The 21,810-nt window shown below is 39.5% G+C and overlaps 1 protein-coding gene and 1 long non-coding RNA gene across 2 annotated transcripts in view; one reads left to right on the forward strand and one right to left on the reverse strand.

Annotated features, from left to right (window-relative positions):
* The window catches only part of LOC139944155 (uncharacterized), a 30,982-nt gene that overhangs the window by 4,218 nt on the left and 4,954 nt on the right, over positions 1 to 21,810 (forward strand). The window lies entirely within an intron of this gene.
* LOC139944668 (uncharacterized) lies at positions 641 to 6,140 on the reverse strand. The gene is made up of 3 exons (XM_071941740.1): positions 5,890 to 6,140; positions 4,655 to 5,064; positions 641 to 2,901 (listed from the first exon to the last, which is right to left on the reverse strand). The coding sequence occupies exons 2-3, from the start codon at positions 5,000 to 5,002 to the stop codon at positions 2,737 to 2,739; spliced, it is 513 nt and encodes a 170-aa protein (XP_071797841.1). The 5' UTR covers positions 5,003 to 5,064; positions 5,890 to 6,140; the 3' UTR covers positions 641 to 2,736.

The raw sequence follows: 21,810 nt of genomic DNA on the forward strand, positions 1-21,810 counted from the left end.
GAGTCAGCTCTCTGGTAGGGAACTGGGCCCAATCATAAAGCCTGTAAGCACATATAGTATTGCTAAGCAGAGTTAGGTTACCAGCCCAATTACGATTGTGGCTGGTGCCCCAAACTCAATTTTTGCTTAGCAAAGAAAATTTTCAAGCAGTGTTTTTCTGCGTAACAGCTTCATGAAATTGGGCCCTGTTGCTGGTGGGGGCTTATGTAGGCATTAAAGTGACTGCACAGTGCCTTTGAATCAGATACCATTAAAGGTCCAGGATTTAAAGCCTATGGAATTGTGTTAAATCATGGAGATCATGGAGCAGATCATGGAGCAATTATTGCTCAATGGTTGAAACAATATTGACAGATTGGCACAAAATAATGAGCAAGAAAATCTATTCGATTTTGGACTTGGTTTCGGGTTCGTTGATTATATAGGCCCCCTTTCAATAGTTACTCCATGAATTAATTACAATGATAAGACAAAAATAATCTGGTCAATTCGAAACAAACAATTAAATTTTGAGTTGAATTTGGAGATTTAACCATCAGAACTTTGTTATCTAGGAATGTTGCTCTTAATTGTTTAGGTTCCTCTATTTTCTCTTGTGAAACTACTTTACTCTGACACTTCTCTTTCATGTATACACAATTGGTTTTATTTTATTTTCTGACAATAATAAATAATAACTTATAAAATATATATGACAATATAAACAATAATCACCACATACGCAGGCAACTTATTTATCGATTATTAACCAAATGAAAGTAACCTCACATCAAAAATTAGTGCTTTATCAATATTTGTATCGTACGCTTGGGCTGGTGATATATAGCGCAAGTTAATGTTTTTGTACACAATTGATTAACAAAAAACTAACACCAAATTGAGCAGGTTTTATAGTCACATGGGTCAAGAGTAATTGATTATCCAAAAATAATATGTAACCATGGCCTAGTTTAACTGCAGAGTGACTTTCAACTGTCTCCATCACCCCGTTGTAGTGAAATCTTTAGCTCAATAGTATTTCGTAATTATAGCGCGCCCTCTAAGGGAATGATTTCTGGTCAACAAGTAAGCTTTTGAATATGTCGTTAATCGCCGTGACATCGAAACGGCACTCCTGGGTGAGATTACTGCTCTACGGTCCGTAGTCGAGAGAGTAGTAGCCTCTACGCGACTTGCGACAAGTCTAGTCAAAATACCGCAAGAGGGCAACGAGAGTGCATACACAAACCACTACCAAACCCTACCCGCACGTCTTGTGACAAGACTAGACTTATTAGTTCGTTTTAGGGAAAAAAACACAGGCATACAATTTGCAGTTTGTCAAAAAAAAAAGAGGAAAGGATGCACAGCATTTGTTTTGACCTGTGTTTTTAAATGGATGGAAAGCCAAAAACGACAAAGATAGGTTGTATGTCATCATGGATACCAACAAAATGGCGCAAAAACTTGGAATGAAGAGCAAATAATTTCATGTGGCTATCTTTCGATTCGTTTTATATCTTGAATTTTTTTCTCGGGTTGCCGCAGTGAGCTTGTACACGTTAACAGACTTTTGTCCCAGGGACGAGACATATAAAGGTCAATTCATCCACAGTTTTCTTCGTTCCACACAAAACTAGAAAAAAAACTTCTTCTTTTTATGAGAAAGTAAGATTCGTGTGAAGTATAAATAACAAGTTGAGGTTAAATGTTCTTACACTTTAAGTTTAGGCCTACATGACAATATACCCATACAGAGAACTATGATGCTTTTCTTGTAAAGTATGGTTTTCACAAACCCTCAGTTAGGCCCATGCAGGTCTGTGTTGCATACACTCTGTGGACATGTACAAGTCCACACAGTGTTTCATGTCACTGAATTGTGTGGATTTCTTTTGTTCTCATGTACACACTCCGTAACGCTTAACTAAACACCACTGTATCTATCTCCCATTCGCTTTGTTTGCTCAGATCTATTGTGTTTAGTTTCCATAACTTAAGATAAACCTGCTTTGTAAAGTAACTACATGTTTTGTATCAAATAGTACTTGGAATACGATTTCATAATTAATAATAATAATAATAATAGTTACCAATATTTATTTACAGTTTGATAAATTATATTTACACATACAACAATATAATGCACCTTCATCGATTCAATGAAATATCCAACGAACAAAGGCATGTTATGAAAATACATCAATATTACAGCTTTTGTTTACCGAGTATGCCATCAAGCCCCCAAATAATTATACAGAGGGGGGGGGGGGGGGGGGTGGCAACTTAAACACTAGTTTTTTTTATACAGTGAATAATGGGGCCACACTCCTACAATATTCCCAACCTCGGTTTGACCATAACTGACCATCTGTGAATTTGCGGCTTTGGCTTCGTGATTTTTGACTTCACATGCTTCAACGCGGCCATCAGCCATAGCCAAGACGCTGAGGCAGTCGAGCTTGGAGTTTGGGAAAAGGAAAATTTTGCTTTTAACATTACCAACAGCCAAAGCCAAATACACTCAATTCGCAGTTGGGCTTTCAAAGTTGGGCTTTCTTCGCAGTTGGGTTTAATTTGCAGTTATGCTTAAATCACATTTGGCCTATTAAATTTTGTGATTGAGAAAACAGCAGACTGTGTCAAAGGACTATTAAATACAGACCGTAGTACGAAAATACAAACGAAGCAAAAGCCTTCAGACTTTTGCACGAAAATGCACCACACAAAGCGCAGAAAGATTGTGTTCTTTATTTTTTAAACGTCAAGACAATTCGGGTGGTACAAGTCTAAAACTCGATCAGTCTGGCAACCGGTAACATTTGAGCCGAGTCTGATGCAAGATCCCGTATGGAGGGAAATCTCGACCACTTCAACGGAGCACTCCCTGTGGGTTTGTCGCCTCACGATCCGGTGGAATGCCTGTAATAATACACAACAAAAAAGGAAAGTCAATATTATAGACATCAGTTTGATTATTTTTATAAAAAGTTGCCAGACTGTAGAGGCTACTCCCTTTTGCACTTTGCACTCTCTAAAAACTCCTGAGTCAGAATTGAACCGGATTTGGGTCCCAGGGGGCCAGACCCATTTCTGGGTAAGTTTGACCCGGAATCCGTGTCAATGTGTCCCGGAATCCGAGTCAAAATCCCCGCTTTTAACCAAATTTCTGGTCACAATGACACGTGTATCCAGTTTGAGCCATCAGTAAAGGGTCCGACACAACACCAACCGGGTCTTTTTAGAGCCAACACAGACTCTAAAAGAGATTGTGACAGTCTGCTTGCACGAGTTGTAATACTTAGCTCCAATGAGTCTAGATCTATAGTCTCCGTCATTTTTTTTAAAAAGGAGTTTATTTGTTGTTGATGCTTTTAATTCTGTTACATAATGGGCGATATGGCCTGCGATCGCGAAAAACTTAATTTTAAGCGCCTGCTTTGTAATGAGTCTTTCATACATCGAAGGTGTCTGAACACTGCATTTCAGGGCCTACTGGTACCCGTTCCTCGGCAATTTCTGGGTTGCGCTCCGCAAGCAAGTCCAGATAGCTGTGTATGAGAGTTGCAACATGGAGGAACCAGTTTTCTTATAGGTCGCTTGATGATTTGTTTTGGTAAGAATGCAGCACAACATAGTTATAGTGTAATTTTTGTATACTTTTTATTCTCTGTAAATTTTCCTGTAATAATTCGACCTTTGGTCGTCATTGTAATTTTGTCTCTAAATTTGAGTAATTTTTTTGCGTAAAAACAACACAAGATGCAGTCTAGTCTGGCACCCTGTGTGTGCAAGCGCAGTTGTTGGGGTTCGAAATGCGTTCACATCACAGTTGTTGCAACTTCCATGTCAATCCCATATTCGTGTTTGAGATACCATTGAGGAAGCTGAAGAACTGCCAATAATACTCAAAGTAATAACATTAATTTATCAAAGATCCTTAACGGACAATGGGTGTGATGACACACCAGCCCAATAAACAGGTTACCCTTTGAAAATACTTGCATTTAACCCCCCCCCCCCCCCCCACCACCACCAAAGAGTTACAAAATATATAAAATGTTATCTCCTTAAATGTTTTGTCTATTCTTGCAGAGTCTTGTTCACACAGAATGGCACACACATTTGTGCAGCAAGTGCGTTTTTCTTCCGTTATTCTCTTGTAACTTTGATGACCAATTGGGTCCAAATTGGGATTCAAATCCACATCATAATTATGCAACGTGGATAAAACGAATAGGGAATAAGGAGTACAAAATTAGGCCAATTAACCAATTCTTCAAAAACCAAGAAAAAACCCCATATGAAAATACAATGGGCCAACGTAAAATTAAGCTACATTTATGGGTTATCATTTAGATCACACAGTACAACTTTCAAGTGGCAGACGATGTCAACGAAAAACTACAATGCTGCATTATCATTCCATATCGATAAGGGGGTACAAGTACAACTGATACTCTCGATGGCAACAGAAACCCAGTCCCTGGGAATTTTTTTTCAAGATACAGCAAATCTACTTGCCGACTATGTTTGACAATAAGACATTCTTGATGAACTGTTTGAGAGCCCATGATCACAATGTTTGAATTGTTAACATGATACGATTTTTTTTATCTCTGAATCTGATAACCTAAAACTTAGTGTGTTCTAAAATGTGAGGGCGTTGGCCTACCTTTTTGCTATCTCTGTCTTGGTTGGTGTGAACTTGAGATGATAAGCGTATAGTTGTCTCGCCCTTCTCCAAAAGTTCTCTCTGTTGTGACGGGGTAATAATGATGTTATGGCTGAATAGTCTGGAATTCCTCGTCTGGCTCTCCGTCGTCGCGGACTTGCTGTTAGTGTTGGAGGGCGACTTGCTACTACTACTACTAGCGACGGTGTCGAGATTACGTTGAAGCTTTTGAGCGTTGTGTGGTGTTCTCCTCGACACGACACCTGCCCATGCCATGCTTAGACAGCACAGTAAGACGACGACAAGGAGGCAAGATGATTTAAAGCTGGCGAGATGGGAGGATTGCATGGTGGTGGTGTTGGTCTTTCACGGTGGTGGTCACACAGGCTGAGGTTCAAGTTATTTGAAATCTGGAATCAGAAAAGGGTGGTCTGTTTTGTTTACTTTAAAATTGAGAAAAACAATGATGGACTACTACTACATAGTAATACCAGACGATAATATTGATATTAATTGATTGTATTCCAAGGCCTTATCGTTCATGGTATGAAATCGTCCACACCCACAATTCACACCCTGAAAGTCTCGACCCCTGGTGTGAAAAATCGATTCGTCATTTTACACAATTCGACATGTCCACCCACCCCATGATAAATTCCATCTTGAAGGATTTCGCTAAGGTTAAATAGAGCGTCTTAACTGCCACCGTTACCCAAATGTTTTCACCACCAAGCATGGGCTCGGGATCATCGGTACGGGCATAATTCTAGCCACATACATACATTACTTATCACTTGAGCAGTAGGCTGCGTTTTGCTCGAGACTAAGTCAGTCTGTGCTGTGTTGGCTGGAACCCTCTCCTTCAAAATAATTGTTTTTGTTGAGAGTGCCTTCTTTTTCACATTCTTCAAGTTTGATTTTATTTGTGTGAACCATGCACAATAATATTTATCTTGTAAGAGAGCACTATGTGTACAAATAACGAATAGCAGAGTGTGTTGATAATCGTGTACATCGTGAACGGCTTGTCGAGTTTACATCTGCTTATGAACACTGTTTGTAACTGCTTAGGCATAGGTAAAGCAACGGCATACATATATAAATCAACTGGCATTAATAACTACATAGATGTATCATAACCAATCTCATAACAGTTCAGAAGTTTAGAATGTATCGTCAGGCAATCAAACTGTAAAAAAAAAACATAAGAAAGAATATTGTAAAATTTAACTCACATTAATGTTGTCTGGCAGGCAGTACAGCTTGAAACGACGAGGTTTTTTTTGGAGATTGAGATTTATAGATGAGATTGAAACTGCGCGCGAGAAGAGCTTCTTACGTTCACAGCATCAACTTTAACACATTTGTGTTTGTTTTGGTTTTGAGTCTTTTCACATTGACGACTAGCCAAGTTGAAAATGATGTAAACCAGCTACCTCTTCTGTTTTACTTCTCCGTCTGGCGTTGATTTTTAAGACACTACCTTCACGATGACAAATCTCTCCTTATTTATGTCTTGGCGATAAGCCGGGTCCCGGCATACGCACGTGTTACCGGCGTTTATAAACTAATAGTAAAAAAAATCTTCAATGAACGGAGAGTGGCCAATCAGATGCCAGTATTCGCTTAAGCGAGTTGGACTGATCGACTTATAAAACAGGAGGGTGGTTTTAATAGTTTTCTCAATGGAGGGTGAGCAAACTTAAAATTATAACATAACGATTTACATAAGTAAGTAAGTGTTATTTATATTACAGTCATGGGTAATTCAAAGACAACCTTGTCTGTATAAAGGTGTCTTACCGCTACAAACCGATCAAAACAAAACCTCCTGTTTAATCGACTCATCCGCATCGTACGTTTTCCAACGGAGTTTTTTCAGTGACTGCCTTTTTAGAGCGAGCCAAAAAAAAAGGGGGAAAAAACCAGCACCTTGGCAGACTGCCAACTTTGAGGATCTGAACTTCCGAAGCCCTAGATCGGAATGTTTGGTGAACTCTGTTGACATCTTACATCGGGTGCAATGTCTGCAAAAGAAAACTACAACAAGCCAGCTCTCAAATTTTCCCACACTTTTGTACACAAACTTCAGTGTGTAATGGCCCTGGCATACCACGGCGTAACACGGCGTAATATATAAGGTCTGTCTCGATTTATGATGAAACTATTAATAGCTTGTATACATTTTGATGTTGTTTACATAACAAAGTTGTCCCTTACCTTGGATTGGAAGGGGGGTGGTAGAGTGTAGCTTTACAATAACTTATTATTAATGGGAGTAATTAACATCAATTATATTTATGATACAACCTGCAATTTTGTAAAATCTCTTTTTTTTTGCATAATCTTATATTGCCTTATTTCGGCATCTGCTGCGAGGACCTTTGTTTTTTTATTATTAAATCATATTTAACGTTGTTTATTACCTCATGTTTTCTTCCTTTTTGTTTTAGCCTTAAGCTTTGTGTAGGCCACGCTGTTTTGCTTGCTATTCTAGTTACATTTGTGATGAACTTGTTTTAATTTGTGTTTTTAAAAATCAAGTTTTAATCACATCTGACCACCTTTGAGGGAATGTAGTACTGTAATAACATCTTACTTGATTATAAGTACAACAACTTTCGATAGTATTCAGTATTTTGGGAATCATTTCTCCTCGAAGTATTGTGGTTTTGGACAAATGTAAGTTTGATCACCCTAAAATTGAATCTGAGAAACGTTTCTGTCAGATACGTTTCTCAGAGTGTGCATTCTATACGGATCGTTCTTCCTGCTTGGATAACCCCTCCAGGTTTTTTGTCGATATATCAAAAAAGCTACCACCTCATTGAAATGAATAGGTTTAGCCTTCGAGAAAGACTCTGCTAGGGTCGAAACATCAGGCCATTAACTATTTTTTGAAATGAATAGGATTACAACATTGGGATCGAACCAATCAAACTGTTACAAAAACCAAAGGTGTAAACTGTCCCTTTAGCTGGAACTATATGCTTAACGGCAACGGTGACTTTAAGTTCCTCTCAGCAATATTGTCTTTTTTAAGATCCGTGTAATGCCTTTTCTCGAGCTTTTGTTTTGCTGTACCAGTAACCTATTAATGATCCAATTTCATTTGGCAATAATGTATGAGAAACATTAATTTTATTGTTTAGATCGATTTTGGTTTGCAGTTTTCCAGATTCGACCATTTCACGCTACCGTGCCCTGTCGATATTTTCCGATCTAATTAAAATTTTGTTGACAAAAAATACACTGCTCAATGAAAAGCTTCTACCGGCCGTAAAATAACTCTATGTTCTATTACAGTTGACAAAAAGGTTGGTTGGTTACTACGTCATCATGACGTCACACAGGTAATCGTAAACTAATTACTACATAGCTTTCGATTGGTGATAGTCTCCACGTATCGGGGCAAGGTTTCTAGACGTGTTTCAAACTGTATATAGCTGGCGGGGAGGCTAGCCGTGGTACAATGGTGTTGTTCAAAATCGATCTAAAGAACCACTATCCACCCACGACTAAAGAGCTTGAGGTAAGCTATTACAGCCGGCCCCAGCTTGGCCGTACGTAACCTCTCGTAAACCCCACCGTCTCCCGGATGATTATGGGAAGCTTTAGAGCTCTCATCCTCGGCCTACAGACAGCTTACATCTTAATCTTGATGGAGTAAAAAGGGGAAATAACCCCTGTTTTTTAACCCCATTTTCTGTGAAAAGTTACTTGTTTTGATTCGAAGACAGTCGCTTTGTGTAAAAAATATCAGCGATTTAGGTCTGATATGCATTTCTACTAAAACGTTCAAGGTATGATTTAAGTTGTTTTTCTGACTGATTAAATTGTCCCAGTCTGCTCCATCACGCTAAGAGGTGCAGTGTCGGGAAAGGTCGGTGGGTCAGGTTCCACTTTATACTAAATAAACGATGATTATATAATTATATTATTCAAAAAATGAGAGTTGTTTTTCCTATGAGAATTACCTATTCCAGGTTAATTATTAGTACGAATAATTCATTTTGTGGAATTATTGCCACAACTCACAAAGGCTAACTGTTGGAGTTGTGTGAGCCGAAACGAGAAGCAATATTCAGTTTTATGTGTGGGAGGAAAACCCAATCGGGTAGGGACGGAAAACACAATCCACATGTTAGGCTTCGGTCTGAGGTGGGATTCGAACCAGGGTACGCAAAGGTGAAAGGCAGGGAAAATACCACTGAGCCAACCTGAATGCTTCGGTCTGAGGTGGCATTCGAACCAGGGTCCGCAGAGGTGAATGGCAGGGGAAATACCACTGAGCCAACCTGATATAATGTTTCAAAACAAAGGTCTCACAAAAACGTGTGATGCTATGTATACAGTGGATCATGGAGTAAGGACAGAGATGGATCATGCAAAATTGTACATAATAGCCGATTGACATGTGCCTTTCTAGCATCTTTAAATAATAGCTAATTAGAATTTAATTGTAAGATTTCAGGTCAAATAGGTCAAAATCTAACTTAGTGTCTTTAAAGTGTTCCTTGTCGAAAGAGAATAGACAAATTCTTTGGCTAGAAAATCAGCATCTTCGCAAGTTGACTCTTGCCTGTCTGGGATTTTTCCCTCATCTCTCTTTAACTTTCCCTTTCTTCGAGAATTTCCAAGTTCTTTTGGGAGACTTAAATGTCCCCCTCCCCCTCCCCAAAGTCACACACAAATGTGTATTGTGGCTACATCTCGGGCTGCAGTGCCATCATTTTTTGAGTTAGATGATGGAGAGGGCAGCAGCCCTCGGTGAGCAGATAGGTGATCCGAGTCTCTTGCCCGGGCTTTGACACGGCTGTGAGTCCCGTTTCTGTTTTGGTTTTCCGTACAATCTTCATTTATTGGCTGTACAGTAATTGTTCCATTCAGTGTAGATGTTCATATCTTTTCCCATAGGTCTACTCATCGGTTAGTGTACTTTTGAACTCCCCTCATTCAAAACACGTTTAGCCATTGGCTGTAACTCAGTCGATAGGGATTTTCAGCAGCAAATCTGATGATGACAAAAGTGTCATGGTATACTTTCTGTATTTATTAACAAAAGGAGGGAAGGACGAAGAATAATCAAAATAACATTAAAAAAAAAAAGATTTCCGGCGTGGATATGAAGTGTAATTAGTACGTGGGTTCAGCTCGGATATAAATGCACAATTTAAATGACAATTTCTTAGAAAATGGTAATTCCTGTATAGTCCATTCCCATTAAACTGGAACGTGCGTGCATCGTCTAGTAACCCGTGTCAACCCCAACTGCCTCCTTTGCCAACAGGTGCACAGTCTAGTCTTTAGAGAAAACACCCCCCCCCCCCCCCTAGGCATAGATAAAACGTTAACAAATTTTGGTTGATTGGATGAAATTGACTGTGCGGAACGCAACCATGCTTAATTCACACAATCGAATCTTATTTCTGATCTATACATAGACAGTCCAACTTTAGAGAAAGGACACTATCCATATTGATACAGTACACCTATATATAGATGGGAGTCCTTCATCAATAAGACTTGTTGGGTCTCTTGGAACATGCTTGGAACAATCTCAGACAGGAGGATGCGGGCATTGCCCTACCAATTAGGCAAGATTACTGCCGGTCTAGTTGACGTAAAGAAGGGCGAAGGGGGGGGGGGGGGGGCTTTTGGTAAAGTATAAGTATATAGCTTGGATGTAGAGGGGAAAGTAAAGCTATGTTGTGGTTGTTTTTGTTGCTTGTATTTTGAGTACATTTCATTCAGTCAATACGCCACAAACCAAACTTTAGAAAAGCCATCGAATCAGATGTAGCAATCGATTGTAGCCATCAAAATAAGCAATGTGACTTTGTTTGTGGGTGATTGGGGTGTCTTTAAAATCTCTTGTCCAATTTGATGGACAAAATAACATATGCATCAAATAACAAATCTGTGAAAACTTTGACTCAATTGGTCATCGAAGTTGCTTAAGAATAACAAAGGAAAAAACACTCAAGTTGCACAAATTTGTGTGCTTTCTGATACTAAGAAAGGCGTCAGTTGAGTGAGAAATTACCTGTTTCTCAAAAACTACGTTACTTTAGAGGAGCCGTTTCTCACAATGTTTTGTATCAACAGCTCTCCATTGCTCGTTACCCGTGTCCAGTGCCTTTAAAGCCATTGGACACTTTCGGAAAAACAGTATTATCCAAAGGCCCACACTTCGTGTATCACAACTTATATATAAAATAACAAACCTGTGAAAATTTAGGCTCAATCGGTCATCCGAGTCGGGAGAAAATAACGGGAAAACCCACCCTTGTTTCCGCATGTTTCGCCGTGTCATGACATGTGTTTACAATATATCCGTAATTCTCGATATCGAGAATTGATAATTGTTTTAATGTTTTCTCAAAAAGTAAAGCATTTCATGGAATAATATTTCAAGAGAAGTCTTTCACCATTACCTTCTGTAAACCCTGTAGGTTTGTAAATCTGTGAACTTTTATTTATTTTTTCTGTTCGGAAAGTGTATAATGGCTTTAAGAGATTTTAATCAATTTATTTTCCGATACCGAATCCTTTTTTCTGTTGTCTTAACACTACAGTTTGACATCTTCCGACAACGTCTTCACACTGACGAGTCCGGACAAATTGCACTATCACGATGTCCTTTATCAATAATGCATGTGGGTTATGTGTGGGCGCATGTTCAATATGCATTACTTCAGCCTTGATTCTGGTTAAGCGAATCATTTAATTAGTTCGGTACGGGATCTTATCAGATTTAGTTAGTCAATATTTGCATTCAAGGGCGTCTTTGCCTTCAGACTACTTGATTGTAAAGCCATCTTAAAGACACTCGACACTATTGGTAATTGTCAAAGACCTGTCTTCTCACTTGGTGTATCTCAACATGCATAAAATAACAAACCTGTGAAAATTTGAGCTCAATCGGTCATCGAAGTTGCGAGATAATGAAATAAAAAACACCCTTGTCACACGAAGCTGTGTGCTTTCAGATGCTTGATTTCGAGACCTCAAATTTTAAACCTGAGGTCTCGAAATCAAATTGTTGGAAAATTATTTCTTTCTCAAAAACTACTTTACTTCAGAGATAGCCGTTTCTCACAATGTTTTATATTATCAACAGCTCCCCATTACTCGATACCAATTAAGGTTTTATGCTAATAATTATTTTGAGTAATAACCAATAGTGTCCACTGCCTTTAAAGGATTTGGGTACTTTTTTTAACACAAAACACGATGTCCACAGATTTGCATTAAATTTGCACCGTTTGAAGATAATTGTAGTAGAAAGCTTACCTTAAAATATTAGTTGCTGAGTTGCTGTATTTTTTGAGAAATGAGTAAAAAAATGTCATGAAAATACGTTTTAACACGCTAGAATAATTATTCGTCTCATGATCACCGAGACGAAAAATATTTTCATGACATTGTTTTACTCATTTCTGAAAAACTACAGCACCTCAGCAAGTAATATTTTCAGGGAAGCTTTCTACTATCAGTATCTTCAAACTGTGTAAGTTTAAATGGAAATCTGTTGACATCGTGTTTTGTTGTCCTACAAAAAGTACATAGACCCTTTAACCGTTTGGTTTTACCTATATGCACCGATGTTTGTTAGCACTGTATACACAGTACTTTCCCGAGCGCTGTGAACAAAATTCACAGGTACAGCACTCGGCTGGGATTCGAACCCACGACCCTTGCAATTCTAGAGCACCAACTAGACTAACCAATTAAATTTTTTAAGGTGTAGAACTAAGTGGCAGGCCTAGTAAATGTATAACTAAGTGGTAGGCCTAGTTAGTGTAATCGTTCAGGTAAACCATATAGGTAAACCATTGGTAAACCTTATCCATAGAGAAAACCATATGTAAACAATGATAAACAATAATTGGTAAACCCATCCATAAGGTAAACCAAAGGTGAACAATAGATACACTACGGGTAATCCATATAGCTAAACCATGAGTAACTTATTGGTAAACCGCGAGTAACCAGCATGTAAACCCTGTAAAAACTATTGGTAAACCTTTATAATCTAGTTGTGGTTGCACTGAAACGAGCCGGTTTTTGTTCTCCAAGTTTAGCCCAGTTTATTTCTAGTCTTCGTCGGTAGAGACTAAAATTGTTTTCCAATTACTAATTTTATTATTTTGTTCAAACGAGTTTTAAAAAATCAGATTAGGGAGGTCCATGTTGAAATTGCAGTTGATTTTAAACTGAGTCTTTTCCCATTTTGATTTATGTTATAGAAACCTAACAAATCCCCATCCACTGTTATTGTAATACACGCTGACTTAGTAGTACCCTGACCCCATCGACCTACATTTTTATGAACCGGGCCGTCCCCTCTCCCCCGCTTGGCCAGGATTTATTGCTTGAAGACGGTACTAGAGTTGTAGCGTCAACATGGGACGTCCGCCCCATATCAGCCCAGACAATGTCTCATGAAAGAACAGAAATACTACTTGACCTCGGTCTAAAATGAGTTTCCAATATTTCATATGTTGTGTTCGAGTGCCGGCTTCAACTCCAGTTGAGGGCACGTCGAAAGGACATTGTACAATCAGTAATATAGGCCACCAAACTTTCTGGGTTTGTTTTGTCTTGTTGTGTATGTGAAAGTTTAAAGAGTATAAATCTATGTTGACAAATCCACTCGAATGTTGTACCAATTTGCTACCGTTACGCATGACCTGGTGGAGGCGATCTGTGCCGGAATTCATGAGCAGGTATGGGGCATGAGCCACACCTCCTTGTTAAAAAGGAATCAGTAAATATATCAAATACGAGTTCCGCTCCTTTTTAAGTCAACAATGCTAATCAGACTCCAAGAGGTGTATTTTACATTTTTGAATATTGAATTGAACCAAATTCAAATGCAAAGTGGTGATTACATCTTTACAGTTCACAATTTATAGAAACTTGCTAGTAGCCAGGCCATCCCCCACCCCTTATCGAAATTTATAGGCCCCACAGTTTGGCTCTAACAAGAACGTTGAATATCCACATCCAGATTTGCTCCTTTTCCAGCTCGATCAGTAAGCGCGTCATAGAGTTTTCAAGTCACTTAAAAAAAACCTGGGTTCGTGACCTGAAAGTTGAAGAGGCCTTTACTCCGTATTGAAGAGGCTGTTGAAAGATCACCTCATTACTAATATTGAGTTCTCAGTACGCCAAGGCCATGACTGACGCAAATAGCTCTGGGTCCAGTGACTTTCCATGAAATCCCTTCCGGTGAAGCACACAAAGTATAAACAATTGTTCGATTTGATTGTTCTTGAAAGCTGCTTAATGCAAGTGTCACAATCATAACTCGAAACAAGGCTCATACACTACTAGCGGGTAACCTGGTCAGACTCCATTCGGGAATAATTACCCTACACTTTACAGCCAAATAGGGTATTTTTTTAGAGGGCTGTGTAGAAAAGACGAGCCTTTATAGACAGTCAACAACCAGGGCAGAATATTTGACTATTTTCCAACAAACCATAAAAGCTGTAACCTTCAAATCTTTAAATTAAGATTTGTGGGTATGTGTGGTGGCTGTATATTGAGCAAGTTGGTGTAAACATGGCTTCCTTTATAAAATACAAATCGAGATGAGATTCTGCAAATAACATAAGAAACTGAAAACAACATTCACGTCATTGGTGAAGATGTGTTATCTGATATCACATTATTTAGGGGCACTTTGTTTTAAGTGTGCGCTGAGTGCGTATGGCGCCTTAAAATTGTCTAATGGGTTATATTAGCGCTGGGAACCTAATGTGCCATCTATACTCCAAGGACCCCATAGTCACAGTACAATATACAGTGGAAATTGCTTGGGTTGTTCATTCATACATAGAGCTAAGTCCTAGCTCTATGATTCTCAAACCATGAACCACCGACGGTCCATTATGTTGTATTACAGTGAAGCTTTCAAAACTGGCATTTGCTGATATCTTGACGCAATTCACCTGACGTCATCATTTCACATCTACATCCCCATCTATTCAGTTACTTATTGTTAAAACCTGTTCAGCATCTATAGACAAGGGTGTGGCTGCCGACGGTGGATGGTTTGTGTATTCATTAGGCGCCTAAGTATATACAAAAAATAGAAATACATGCAAGTGAAAAACATGACGCTGGTTGACAATACATTTTGCGCCATTTGTAAGTCGGTTTCATTTTCTGCATTACTTTCCCATTGCCCAAACATCACACGCGCGCTATGGGACTTTTATCATGTTGCCACCATTTTGGTCATGTTCCCTGTATCCCATTACGAAGATGGATGTTAAAATTAATTGTTCAAAAACGGGAACCAGACTATTCCTTCTTCCCAGCCTCGGTTTAACAAATCAAGATGGCCGCACAGTTGATAAAGGCCATGATATCCTGCGACGCTCGCCATTTCGGTGGTTAAATGATTAAACGTGTAACGGTGGTTAATGATTAAACGCGTGTCGCCTAAAAATGCGCACTATCCAACTTTGATAGTAGCACATGGGCGTTGAATCCCGAAATGGCGCAACTTAATTGACTCTCAAGTTGGCAGACCATGGGCAGACAGTGGCATGAGACGTCTGGGTAAGGGGGTCATTATTGGAATGCTGAACAGATCTTAAGGTCATCAAACTTTTACATCTAAAAGTCTACGACCTAGTTGATATCTGTGTATATAGGCGTCTTTGATGTTTCAATTTCAAAGTTTGTAAAAACGAAATTTTCCCCCCTCTTTTCTCCAGAAGATGATCAGAGCATACTGATGAAAAAGTCGAGTTGTAACCAACGGTTCTTTTTTTCAGAACCACCTCAACTCATTGAGAGATATTCATTATATGGTGCATGGAGGAACCGCAGACTTGGTATACCCACCGTGCAAAGTTTCAAACCCTACTTAAAAATGAAATAGTATCATGGGGTGGGACGTAAAGCCGTTGGTCCCGTGTGTTGTGTATCGCACGTAAACAAAAAGACAGTGTACTTATCGTACAGAAAAGGGGTTCGTCCCGGTGTTCCTGGTTTCATTGGGTTTATTTTCCGCCATTACATTACATGGCTATGTAAAAGGAGTATGTACATGTAGATCTCATAATTCAAACGTAGTCCCACATACCTTGTATGACTATACTGAACGTTGAAGACAGCGCCTTGAGCGTCACTGAGTGAAGGAAAAGAAGCCTTACTAGTATTATTTTGTTCAGTGTCCCATAAATTGTTAGAGCCTACATCCGCCTGCTAATGTTGTCAAGGCGGCGATTATTTTTGGACCTTGATGTAAAATGCCGCTCATGTTAATTTCCTGTAAAATAATTTGAATAATAGACCTACAGTATTCTCGCTGTATTTTCCCTGGTAATACGTAAGATCTCACGGGGAACTTTAGCCATATATTTACTTTCTGATGTTGACCCTTCCCAAGTTTATATAACAAACATTATGTATTGTTTGTCATTATTAAAAACGTTTTCCATGGTAACCAGGATAAAAAAGAATAGTTGTTCAACAGATTTTTAAAAAAACTTATTTGAGCCCTTTATTTTTTAAATAGTCACCCAAAGCTAAGACATCAAACTTTGCTTAATTGATAATGCGAGTAACTTTTTTTTTAAATTTTCTTTTTTGAACCATCTACACCTTCTCCTATAAAGCTTGTACAAAAATATGGACTGAATTATCTCAAGTGTTTGTTGTTTTTTCCCGGCTCATTTTGACGAAGAAAACATTGAAATTAAATGGCACTGATCTGCATAGCAACCTCTTACCGGATAATTTGAAACAGGAAATGTGCAGTTAATGTTTTACAATCCATCAAGTTTCAAGTTGATGGATTAAACTTTACACAAATGGAAAACTCATTTCAAGATTCTTAGAAGAAAACTTCCTGGTAATGACTCAATTCTAATGATCTTTTCTTGTTAATGACTTTTTATTATTATTGTAAAACCTGTTTTTTAGCATTCCACTTTAGACCCTTCGTTGTCGAAGCATGTGCTTCTTCCATCATTTTTGACACTTTTCGGCATAAACGTCCTGTTACGTGCAGAAACAAAACATTTTCAAGGTTACCCAGGAAACATAAGGTCTAACCCGGTTAGTTTTTCTCCTTTTCCCCCCATTTTGTTAAAGGCCGAGGTGTCGTATCCTCCCCCCTTGAGAGTTTCAGGAAAACAAACTTGTGACGCAAGCTATGCTTGAATGTTCTTCAATCTGTTTACGTTGTTTTGAATCTTGACGTACACGATGTAGAGACTAAACTACAAAAATCACTCAACTCTCCAAGCCTTCTTAAAATCATCTTTAAAAATAATATACCTTTTTATAGTTTTACAGTTTGTCACAGTTTTACAAATCCCCCGTCAGAATCAACCTGGGATTGGGTCCAAATTTGCCATACACCGTGATGGTCAAGTGGTTAGACTGGACTTGCAACCACAAGGTTGTGGGTTCAAATCCTTACAAAGCTAGCCTCTGATTTCACAATGACTGGACGTAGTGTTGTCGTCTAGTTGCTAAATCAAAATTGATTTTTTTGCAATTCACAACCTTAGAAGTTAAACCAATGTTGGTGGGCAAGATAATATTTATGCCTTGAGTTTTGTCTGCATCTGCTAGTTTACACATCAACCAATGTGAGAGTATACTCCAGATGAGGTTTCTGCATATGTAGGTAGATGATGATAATGATGATGACAATGATGATGATTGGATGTTGCCAGATTGGTGTAAATATCCCCTTTTGGGAGTGGAGTTCGTCGAGTAATCATCTTAACAAACCAACAAACCAACTAACAATCAATCAACCAATCAATCAAACAATCAAACCCGTGTGTGGGTCAGCAAGGCACGTTATACCGGTCAACCTTACCCATAATCTGAATTAAAAATCACACATTGCTCATCCCGGTTTCTCATCAGTACGACCTCAAACAAGGGTCAAGCTGACCTTGAACGATGTACGACTGGTTATGACCTTTGCCCCTGTAATTTACCAGGGGCCATTTCTGACCTGAGGTATCCCCACCAGTACGACCTCAAACCATGCTCAAACAAGGGTCACGCTGACCTTGAACAATATGTAGGACTGGTTGTGACCTTTGCACGGCCTGTAATTTACCGTGCGGTGTCCTCACCAGTACGACCTCAAACAAGGGTCACGCTGACCTTGAACGATGTACGACTGGTTCTGACCTTTGCCCCTGTAATTTACCAGGGGTCATTTCTGACCTGAGGTATTTTTGACCTGGGAGTTTTAGAGGGGAAGAAGCTGGTGGAAGCGTCCATCAACGGTGCTTTTGCAATAAAACAATAGCCATAAGGTCAATTGTTAAAGCCACTCCAAGAATCTAACTTAAAGGAACATTTCAGAATTGGTTTTGCTAGCAAAAAAGTTGCTGGCAGTGTAAGCACTTTATGTAATCCACCGTATACATACACTGACAAACCTGTAGAAGTTCGAGATCGATCGGCCATCTGGGTCACGAGAGAATAGTAAAAAACTGATTACAAATTTTGCATTGCATCGTTGCCAAAAACAAAAACGAATAAAACGCTCACTGAGCGATAACTCTAAACGCGAAATTGGATTATTTATTTCTCGTTAAATATGAAATTTCAGACAGAAATATTTCAAGGGATGTTTTCTACTATCATCAACATTAGACCATGTAAAGTTTTATGTAAATCTGTGATCTTCACGATTTTTGTTTCTTACCAATTCTGTAACGTTCATTTAAACTATGATTTGAGTATGCAGTGTTGATTGTTTGGGGGCACTTTCTGTTATATCTTTAGGACTCTAAAGAAATAACAGAAAGTGTTCATTTTATTTGGAGGGAGATCAACCTGTTGCTTTGGTTATTATCTAGAATTCTGATTATCAAGGACAGATCCGGACCAACATTTTAGGGGGGGGGGGGGGGTGCAAATTATTATCAAAGAAGGAGCATGTGAGCGCGAAACCTTTACAGCGTCCAGTACGGGGCCCGCTTAAGGGCCTTGGATAATGTTACATTCTAGATGCTCTGTGGTGCAATCTTAGGCAAATTAGAGGCTTTTCGATGAAGAAAACATAACAAAAAGGCTTATCATTTAAATGTGGGCCTTTTTTATTTTGGCAATACTTGAATTTCCATAGCGTAATGCATTAATCAGTTCGAAATACATTTCTCAGCATTAGATTCTATGAAAATTCTTTTCAAAATGCATTTATTACACTGCGAGGGTGGGGGCATGGCCCTCCTCCCCCCCCCCCCCCCCCCCCGCCACGGATCCGCCAGTGTATGAAATTTCAGCTTATCAGAGCACTTCCGGAAAATCAGTTGTTGCATTATTTATCTTTTCTGGAGCAAGTATCAAGCGGTCCTGTAGTGTTTATTTTCGTTATCGTAGCGGAACCAAGACAAAAATCCACAATTGCCGAAAAGTGGGACGGGTGGTTGACCCAAGCAGTGTACTGTTTCGTGACCCCTTTCAAAAAAGTGACAAAACCATTTCCGCTTTGAAACGATCATTTAGTATTCAGACATACCAGGGAGGTAGCCCTCCATGGACATCCCAAGTAATGGTTATAAGGAACGTCACCGTCACTTCACCTTACCGTGTCTGATGTCAATGCACCCACAAACCGTGGCCTCGCGAGGCCACGGTAACAAAGTTAGAAATGACCCGGTCACCCATACAGTATTTCTTTCTAGTCGACGACCTATATTTGAACTGAAGTACAATTCCAAGAGATGTGGTGAATTTTCCCACAAACCAGAAGGCATAAACGTGTTATATATGTGGGAATATTATAGTATTACTGACCATTGGGGAGTCTTTTGGCTTAGGGGGTTTACAAAACAGGAACACTGGCTTGCCACCCCTTCAAGTTAGTTCAATAATCCTTGGGTGATTAAACACAATGAGAACGGAAACGGGGGAGAGATAAAAGGGGTGCGTCTTGTTTGACTGTTGGTGGTCGATTCGTGTAAAGAGACTGGAGGACGTTACCCTAGGGCTGGCGGCCTACTTTATTTGCAGATTCTTTTTTCCCCTGCATAGGTGGCCTCATAATTGTCCTTCAAATTAAACTAAAAAACCGCAATCTAGGCCTCGGGCAGGTCAGCATGCCCCACATATCATAACCCATCTTATAAAAACCGTCCACAGCTTGCGTGCAGTTCAAATGTCGGCAGTTTTCAGATGTCTTCCCCTTTCTTTCTTTTCTATTTTTTGTTTGTTTTCCTTTTTCTAAAGTGGACCCTCGGTGGATCCCCGCAGAGAATTTCAAGGAAACCTGTCAGGGGGTTTTGGCGCGCAAACTATATCTTGAAAATGCCACTTGGCCCGTATCCCAACTCAAAATGCTTTAGTGCCATTTCGAACGACCCAGGAAGTCAAATGAGAAAACACTGTCTCAAGCTGTAAGCCCAGTGTGACAGGAGTTTGCCCCCGTACATATAGCCGAGTTTTTAGAGGTTCAGTCGGTCAGGTTTTGGTGAGGGAGTTGGCACTTTGTACTTGTGTACAATCTGTCAGAGTTGTAAGGCGATAGCCTATGTTATAACCGTGAGTACGGCTTGTTGAATCAGTTACAGTTTGAAGTGGAAGGTAACGTGAATACGCCGCGGGACAACACTTGAAAATTGTGTTGACGTTTTTGAATCAGGCGCCAAAAGACTACCGCCTGCATCATTGTTTCTGCAACCACACGTATAGTAAGGTGCCCTTTTTTATTTCACATGCTTCAACTGGCAGGTAGAGAGATCATAACGCTGAAGTGTTTTGAATTGATGTTATGTGAGCTTGGTGTAAGATGAGACATTGGTAATTAGTCAGTGAAGACATCTCTTGTAGAAGTCACCCGAATGAAAACCGAGCCGTGGCGGGTAGAGAGATGTGCGACTCGAATGTCCCGGTGATGGGGTCACGAGAAGTTTGTTTGGGGGTGTGTGGGTGGACATCCAGGGGAGGGAATGTGGACTCGAGCATAATAAAGAAGAAATCTGACTTATCAGAAGGAGGCCAATGTGTGGGCGCATTAAGTTCACACCACTCATCCTATACTGGTATGCTTTTATCAAACAATCCGTAGGTATGTAAAACAAACCAAGGGAAAGAGGTTTGAAAATCCTTCTTTCGAAGAAGTGCTCCTTAGACTTTCTGAGCCGAAGAATAAACATCTTTTTTTTACCAACAGGTATGATTGTGAAGTAACCCTCACCCCATTTGCAGGTTGTTGTTGGCTAGGTGCCAATGGTGAAAATGAACGTGCGAAAAAATAAACTAGAATGAAGTACTTACAACAATAACATTTGGGGCTTGGTCGGGCGTTTACATTTCAACTCAATTCACTTGGCCGTGGCCGAGCGGTTAAGAGCACGAAATCAAACTGATCAGCAGAGTGTAGGTTCGCGTCTACACATTTTGTCCTTTAGCAAGACGTCCTTCGGATGGGACGTAAAGCCGTTGGTCCCTTGTGTTGTGTAACACACGTAAAAGCATTTATTGTGGATGTTGTGACCAAGTTACCATCTTATAGAAAGAAGAGCTGCTATAGTTGTGACCCAGTAACAACATAAAAAGAAGAGTTTCTGACCCAATAACCTAATTTGAAAGTAGAGCTTCTGACCCAGTAACCATCCATAGAAAGTAGAGCTTCAGACCCAGGATCCACCTTTAAAAATTACAGCCTCTGACCCCGATAGCCATCTTAGAAAGTAGAGCTTCTGACCAAGTACCATCATATAGAATAGAGCTTGTGACACAGTAACCATCTAATAAAAGTAGAGTTTCTGACCCAGAGAAACCATCTTATTCTTAAAAAGTAGAGTTTCTGACCCGTGACCATCTTAGAAAGTAGAGCTTTAACCAAGTAACCATCTTATACACAGTAGAGCTTCTAACCCAGTAACCATCTTATAAAAGTAGAGTTTCTGACCCAGCAACCATCATATTCTTAGAAAGTAGAGCTTCTGACCCGTGACCATCTTAGAAAGTAGAGCTTTAACCAAGTAACCATCTTATACACAGTAGAGCTTCTAACTCAGTAACCATCTTATTAAAGTAGAGTTTCTGACCCAGCAACCATCATATTCTTAGAAAGTAGAGCTTCTGACCCGTAACCATCTTAGAAAGTAGAGCTTCTGACCAAGTAACCATCTTACAGAAAGTAGAGCTTC

Source organism: Asterias amurensis, chromosome 11, assembly GCF_032118995.1.
Source record: "Asterias amurensis chromosome 11, ASM3211899v1".
Lineage (NCBI taxonomy): Eukaryota > Metazoa > Echinodermata > Asteroidea > Forcipulatida > Asteriidae > Asterias > Asterias amurensis.